At 37.8% G+C, this 8,581-nt stretch overlaps 1 protein-coding gene across 1 annotated transcript; it reads left to right on the forward strand.

Annotated features, from left to right (window-relative positions):
* The first annotated feature begins 5,953 nt into the window (after positions 1–5,953).
* LOC132357103 (polyadenylate-binding protein 1-like) lies at positions 5,954–7,304 on the forward strand. Its single transcript, XM_059910408.1, is given in 2 exon segments — positions 5,954–7,047; positions 7,049–7,304. Coding segments are annotated over 2 exon segments (1,350 nt in total).
* The last annotated feature ends 1,277 nt before the right edge of the window (positions 7,305–8,581 follow it).

Here is an 8,581-nt window from a genome sequence, read left to right on the forward strand (position 1 = left end):
ACTGTGTAATTATTATACCACACATGTGGTGTAATTATACTTCATCTGTGAACATGGGGAATTACTAAACTTTCACTAGGTGGACATGGTACAGCAAGGCTTAAGCATTCCATTCCTATGAGATAATTTATGTAGGTTTTAACAAGTTAATAAATAAGATTATGCTATGTTCCCTTGTTTTATTTCATATTGTTTAATATTATATTATCTTTATAATTTCTGTTTGTTACTTCATACTACCTCTGGAGAGAATGGAAGTTCCTTTTTGGTGATACAATTAAGAAAAAGAAAACTTTAGATGTGTGAAATAAAATTCATATTTTACAGCAAGACAAGAAAAATTCAGACATAAAAATTCTTTTCTGCCCTTTGGCCTCCTCTCTCCCCTCACTGTGCATTGTGTGTCTGCGTTATGGATCGACCAAACCGTCCCCACTAGCAGGAATTACTGCTCAACCATAAAGAGCAACATTCTCCTAGCATCAACAAGACAACTCCTTAAAGATGACATTCCTTCTTGATCTTGTAAGAGTTCTCATGACCTGCCAGAATGACGCTTAGATCTGGATTATGTAAACTGTCAATAATACATCATTTGATGTACAGCTCTCTGTCTCAAAAAAACTTATATAACTGTGCTTTAATTTCTAACCAGTGGAACAGTTCTCAGAGGTTTCTGAGAGGCCCTTCCTGGGTTATAATCCTCAAATTTGTCTCAAATACAATTTTCCAATTCTTTCTTAGATCGACTGATTAATTTTTTGTTGACAGCTGTATGTTGTTACTGTCAATCATTTTGTTATAAGATTGTTCACTTCAATAAGAGAAGGCTTTGTCCCTTGTGCTTGACTGTGGGCAACCCTCTTATTCGTTATTGCTCCTGCAGGTGGCAGTGTGGTCTAGAATCTCTGCTTAAAACTCTGAAATAGAGTTGTCTCTTGGTATCCACAGGATACTGGTTCCAGGAGCTCCCACAAACGCCCAAATTCGCAGATGCTCCAGTCCCTTTTATAAAAATGGCATAGTACAGTGAATACAATTGGCCCTCCATATCTGTGGGTTTCACATCTGCAGATTCAACCCACTATGGATGGAGATTTCGATCTTGGTTGGCTGAATCCGTGGATGCAAAACCCAAGAATATGGAGGGCCTACAGAGGGACGACTATATATTTATTTTTAAAAATTCATGTGTAAATGGATCTGCACAGTTCAAATCCATGTTGTTCAAGGGTCAACTGAAGTTTGTGATGGTTATTTTTATGTGTTAACTTGGCTAGGCCAGAGTACCCAGATATTTGGTCAAAAACTAGTCTAGATATTGGGGTGAAGATATTTTTTAGATAAAAGTAACATTTAAATCAGCAGACTTTGAATGAAGCAGATTATTCTACATGATGGGAGTGGACCTCATCCAATCAGTTCAAAGTCTTAAGAGAAAAAGACTGAGGTCCCTAAAGAAGCAAGAAATTCTGCCTCCAGACTGCCTTCAACTCTTGCAACATCAGCACTTCCCTGTGTCACCAGCCTGCATGCCTGCCCTGCAAAATTTGGACTTCAGAGCCCCACAATCACACACTAGCCAATTCCTTAAAATAAATCACTCTCACTGTCTAACCAACCACCCTCTCTATACATAGCATTCACATCATATTGATTCTGTTTCTCTGTAAAACTCTGACTAATATGAAGTTCAACAGTAAGAGAAACTTTACTATTGAAGGGCCAAGAAACCCATTCAGGTAATATCTGTTCATTTCTTCATCTTGCCTTTGGTAGAAAGTAGAGAGAATCTACTGAAAAAATTTTCTGACTAATATCTGCCTTGGTTGTGAACATTTCACCCACTGACTCCTGAAGGAGAGGAGTCCCCTAATTTTGTCCTAAAATTTAGAATAAAAAGTTAATATTTTAATAAATGTTTATTGAATCAAAAATATCAACTTGCTGACAATTTTGAAAAAATATCTGAGAAACTTGCAATTCATAGTAATATGAATATAAAAATCTTAAGTGAAGATTTCATGTCATATGAGGATATTAATTTTAATAACCCTTGCTTTGTCAAATTGCCTTTGGGGAAAAAAGAGAGCTGCAGTACCACCTGTAAAGTAACAAAGTTGTGCTACCATTCGTCTCCATTTAGCCTTAAGAAACTTGACAATACCTCAGTATTCTCATTCATTCTAATAACTTCCTTACCACAGGCACAAAGAGGATAAAAGACTGCCTCTAAAAGTTAGAGGAGAACCAGGAAATTGTATTTCTGGCTTCCAGCCCAGCAGACCTGACTACTTCTCCAGAACAACCTTATCTAATTCAGTGGTGCTCATTCACATTCTGAACTTGAAAGAATCTTTATATCCCTAAAAAATAAAAGGTACATTAAATTGTATAGCTTTAGCTTAAATTGTGAACTAAAAATGTATAAATGTATTTTAACAATTAGTCTTTTCTAATTAAAACTATTAACTAGTCCTTCTCAGTATAAAGACTTGAGAGCTTGTTATTCAATTATTTTCCTCATTTTGGAACTTATCACACATAAGGCCTGGAACTTCATTAATTTCAATCCTTTTATAGAAATTTGTTTGCAACATATAAAAATTGATAGCCACAGCACAGAGCAGTCCAGAAGAAAATTATAAAAAACAAAACAAAACAAAAATCCAAAGAGGTTTCTCCTCATTAGGCCATGATATTACAAAAACGCATAGGTAAAAATACCCGATACCTTTTCCAAATTTGTTTTTAAGGAACCTATTTAGAGGAGAGGAGGAGGGACCAACCCAAATGTATATAAATCTCAACCATTATAAAAACAATTTTATTAATCTGAAACTATTGTCTTGTACTTTTGACTTTAAAGGTTCACTGCCATTTTCCAATAAGAATGGCCTGAAAACATTCCATCTTTCTAAGCCATGATGAATGAACATCGATTAAAAGCAGCTAAAAGAAGAAAAGCCACTAATGTATTTTATGCAGTCACTGATCAGTTACTGACATGTAATATTTCATTTTATTTAGGACATTAAGAGATGTTGTGTACCTAAAAATAACAGCTTTCCTGATAGTACATCTATCATTACATGCATCATAAAAGCAAGAACATAAATTAGTTTCTGCCTGTTAAAGTCTAATTATTTGTAAAATCATTACTTGGCACTTTAACAAATTGACACAATGAAGTTAATGATCCTTAACATATTAAAATCTGCAGTGTGTTTTTGCTAACCACATTCCTAAACCTTAGTCAAAGTTTAGTGGTGTGGGTGACATTATATGGAGCATACTAGCTTAAATTTCTCTGCTAAGTGATAGTAGTGCCACTACTATTATTCATGAATGTGTTTCTACAACTCTTAATGAAAACTGAAACAATACCGTTAGGTCACAGTTCATTTTTCATTGCACTGCTAAACCTTATTGATAATATAGCTACATGGATTATCACAGTATAAACAACTATAAACAAGGGTATTACCTTGGCATAGAAAATGACTAAGAATGAGAGCTTACTGTGAAATATTATAAAGTAGATTTTTTTAAACTTTAAGTTCATTTTGAGACAATATTAATTTTAAGAAGACAATAGAGCTAAATCTAATATTAAAATATACAAAGTACCCGTACATATTTAGCTTAAATACAGAAGGTATAGCATCTTGCCACAAGTATTCAATGTGTTTGGAAGTTTGAAAAACTCAAAGTTCAGCAGCTGTACAATTGATGAGAAAACATCTGATCTTAACAAATGTCCTAGAATTGAAGTGTGAATAATCTGCTCAACCATATATAATAGATATATTTGAAAACGGTTTCAAAGTTTTAGACAGTGCCAAGTACATTAGTAGTTGTTAATGAACTCTAGATTATCTTAGAACCTTAGATTTCTTTCAGTATCTGTGGTACTATTTTTTCAAGTCCCACAGAGGTTTAAGTAATTTGAAATGTATAGTGATAGGTCATATAAAGAGAAAAGAAAAACCATTTCCCCATTATAGGAAGGCATTGTGGGGTAGAAACAAAATATGAACGCCAGACTGGGTTCAAAGCCTAGTTTCAACACTTACTAGCTGCACAATCTGGTCAAGTTACTTAACATTCCTGTACTCAGTTTCTCTATGTATAAAATAGCAATGAAAATATCAACTTCATAAGGTTATTGTGTAGACGAAAAGAATTAATAAACTCAAGTCACTCAATGTTTGTTTTAGTTTACTGCTCTGACCTACAGATAATCTGCAAAAACTCTTTTACATGAACCTTTTAGAATATGACAAAACACAGGAAGAGCTATATAGTGAGACAAAAATCTCTACTTTGTCACATGGAGGTTATATTCAGAAGCAACCAGAAGAAAACATAATTCCTTTTTAGAGTTTGGGGAATTACTAGGGAATTAGGGAGTTATTGCTAATTTCCTAAACTTGGGTCCAAGGTCCATTCACCTTTGACACAAATGGTATGGAGATTCCCCAAACAGGATGGTCAGTGAGTAGTTTGGAGAATTCACCTCAATTCTCCTTAGAGCCCCCTAATTCTCTCTGACTAATTTGTATATGTGAAAAAGTAATAGTACATCAGCAAATTTCCATCAGTCAATTCAAGAGAGACCAATAATAAGGTGTTCTTTCACTTTGCTTTAAACATTATATTTTCCTATTGATATTGCAATTCTTGAAGATTTTATTAGCCCTGAAGATCTTCCTACCTCAGACATGCAAGAAAACCTAAGGTTTAAGCGGCTGGCATTTATTTTAAAATAAAATTTTAATACCAAAGATAAGCAGTAACATGCCTAAAGAAATGTGATGCTGTCACAGGAAATAGTGAACTCTGAATTTTCTTCAATTACAGTTAAACACACAGATTTTAAAATATTTTTTAAAAACCTTTAAACCCAAGCTGTTAGAGCAGTGAGTCCACATTGAGAATTTTAACATCGCCCCTCCCTTCCCGACACGCCCCCAAAAGCCTTAAAGAGAAAACACAAACACAGTGTCTCTCACACACACACACACACACACACACACACACACACACATATGCGCGAAGGGGGGGAGGGGGAGGAGGGGAGGAGCAGAGGGGAGGAGACAAGCGGAGAAGGCAAGGGAGAAGTTAGGGATAAGAAAAAGTAAGGGAAGTCAGAAAAAAAAAAACAGGACCATTGAAGCCCCTACTTTTCCCTGCCTGGAGACTTACTTTCTTGCCTCCAAGCAGCCCGCGGAGCAGTCAGGGCTGCTGCCCTGGGCGCCTAAGTGGCGAAGCCAAGTAACTTCTAGTTTTGGTGACCTCCCCTCCGCGAGTGGCGCCTATGCACATGACGTCAAACAAGCACAAGCTGCATCACAATCGGACACTCAGGGTATTTAGAGGTGTTGCTCGTGGCTCGCCAGAATCCCACAGTGCAGTTTCAGCTGGCCGCGCGCTGGCGGCCCTCTGGCTGCAGCCCCTCTGCGACAGCAGCAGCGGCCCAGCAGAGCACTCATGACCTATTTTTTTTTAATAAATTTATTTATTTTATTTGTTTATGTTCTATTTTTGGCTGCATTTGGTCTTCGTTGCTGCACGCGGGCTATCTCTAGTTGTGGCGAGCAGGGGCTACTCTGTTGCGGTGCGCAGGCTTCTCATTGCAGTGGCTTCTCTTGTTGCGGAGCATGGGATCTAGGCACGCGGGCTTCAGTAGTTGTGACACCCGGGCTCAGTAGTTGTGGCTCGCAGGCTCTAGAGTGCTGGCTCTGTAGTTGTGGCGCACGGGGTTAGTTGCTCCGGGGCATGTGGGCTCTTCCCGGACCAGGTTTCGAACCCGTATCCCCTGCATTGGCAGGCGGATTCTTAACCGTTGCACCACCAGGGAAGCCCCCGACCTCTTTTGACTGAATGCTTCCCACTGAGAGAGGCCAAGTCCCAGCGCCTAGCTGAGATCTCACTCAAGATCTAACTTAAGATGAGTGCTTTGGTTCCACACTTTGAAACGTCCTCACTGTACCTTGGAGACCTGCATCCCGACGTGAACGAGGCAATGATGTATGAGAAATTCAGCACCGCCGGGCCGATCCTGTCCCTTAGGGCCTGCCGTGACTTGGTTACTCGCTGCTCCCTGGGCTAGGCGCATGTGAACTTCTTGCTGCGGACTGATACCGAGTGGACTCTGGACACTATGAACTTTGGTATTATCAATGGCAAGCCGCTGCGTATTACGTGGTCCCAGCATGACCCATCACTTTGTAAGAGTGGAGTGGGCAATATATTCATCAAAAATTTTGCCAAGTCTATTGATGACAAGTCCCTTTATGATACATTTTCTGTCTTTGCAAACATTATTTTTTGTAAAGTAGTAACCGATGAAAATGGATCAAGGGGTTTTGGATTTGTGCATTTTGAGAAGTCAGAAGTCGCTAGAAGAGCCATTGCAAAAATGAATAGGATTCTGCTGAAAGGTAGCCGAGTTTTTGCTGGGCAGTTTAAACCTCGCAAAGAAAGGGAAGCAGAACTCAGAGCTCAAGCAAACATATTTACCAATGTCTACATTAAGAATTTTGGAGATGCTATAGATGATGAATGTCTTAAAGAGGTTTTAGGTGAGTTTGGTTCTGTATTAAGTGTGAGAGTTATGACTGATGAAAATGGAAAATCCAAAAGCTTTGGATTTGTGAGTTTTGAGAATTTTGAAAAAGCCCAGAAAACCATTGAAGGAATGAATGGAAAAGTCCTTAATGGAAATCAAGTTTATGTTGGTAGAGCACAGAACAAAGCTGAGAGACAGTCTGAATTAAAACACAAATTTGAGCAAATAAAACAGGGTAAACTCACCAGGTGCAAGGGTGCTAATCTTTATGTGAAAAATCTTGAAGATGATATTGATAATAAATGACTGAGAAGAGAATTCTCCCTCTTTGGCACAATCACTAGTACCAGGGTCATGATGGAGGCAGGCTGCAGCAAAGGCTTTGGCTTTGTTAGCAATACATCTCCTGAGGAAGCTAATAAAGCCGTCATGGCAATGAATGGAAAAATTGTGATCACCAAACCACTGTATGTGGCTGGCACAAAGCAAGGAGGAGCACCAGGCTCTCCTCACCAAGAACTATATGGAGAGAGCAGTGGCTCTGAAAGATGGAGCTTATTCTATACTCAACACTCCCAAGGCAGCAGCAACATCATCATGTAACTGTGTGCCTGCTCTTCCTCAGCTTCAATGTGGAAGTGCACATCTTTGTAAGACTGTGCTCAGGGCCAAACATCATTCATCCAGAGTATATTGGATATTCTATCCACTCAGCAGCAACAGCACCTAAGATATCATTCAGCACCTCCAGACCACTGCAAGTGCAGGGAGCCAAGTCAGCCTGTCAGATCACCAACAGAACAACCCAGACCATGGCTGTTCACCCTCAAACTTCTGCCTCGGGACCACGTGCAAATCGGAGATTCAAAAAAGTTTCAGGTGTTGCAGGTGTTTGCAGTCCTCTAAAATTTAAAGTAGGAAGGCCAGCATCCATCCAAAAGCCTGTCCCTGTTTGTATACAAGGCCATGATATGTTGAATGTGTCTATATTGGCATCAGCTAGTACTCAGAAGATGACCTTGGCTGAAAAGCTAGTTCCTCTAGTTCAGTCCATTCACCCAACCCTGGAGAAATCTCTGGAATACTTTTGGAGATGGATAATGCTGAAATTCTTTATATGCTCAAATATCCTGAGTTTCTACATGCCAAAAGTGATGAACACATCTTTACTCTGCAATCCAACCAAGCTCAAGATACTGTCCTGAGAGCCACTAACAGCACTCCCAGTATTTGACTTGTGTAAGATGAAATTCCTGCTTGCAGAAAGTTCCAAACAATGAAAAACATAAACATTGGAGAAAATGAGAGTAAAAAAGGTCTAAAAGAAAAATAAATTTATACTTTACCAAGCAAATTATTGGTATTTTATTATTTACCATTTTAAATACAGAATATAAGAACAGGAAAATAGGGGAAAAAAAAGAAAAAGAGACAGAAAAAGAATTAAAACAGTATTTTCAAAGGATGTAGTAAGAGTAAGGCAAAATTACACAGAAAATAATTTGTCACTTTTTACTTTAATATTTTTTCTTCACTGTAAACAGTACAAATGACACCAGTGTGTTACATTTCAGAATTTTGGTGCCTGGATTTTACTCATCAATTGCTCATTAATTTCAGAAGGAAATGTAACTTGGATTTTAAAATTCTTATTTAGTAAAAAATGAACAGAAGATAAAAATATGAAAGATCCCAATAGCTACAAATACCAGATTATTTCATGAATAGCTTCACAAATACTAAAGTATAAAATGGAAAATACCAAAGGGAAATACAAAAAATCTATTTTGCATTGACCTAAAATGAGGCAGATTTTTTAGGAAAGGAGTTGAAGAGAAAGGGAATAAGAATAGAGACTTAAATGTTTACATAACATTTACATCATATGTAAATGTTTTTAAAAAGAGCAAAATCTCCCTTTTTACTGTTACTGTCTTATACTAAATCCATGCTGTTGACCAAAGACAAGAAAAGTAGATCAGAAAAAAATAATTCCATCTGTAAAGG

Source organism: Balaenoptera ricei, chromosome X (genome assembly GCF_028023285.1).
Source record: "Balaenoptera ricei isolate mBalRic1 chromosome X, mBalRic1.hap2, whole genome shotgun sequence".
NCBI classification, from domain to species: Eukaryota; Metazoa; Chordata; class Mammalia; order Artiodactyla; family Balaenopteridae; genus Balaenoptera; species Balaenoptera ricei.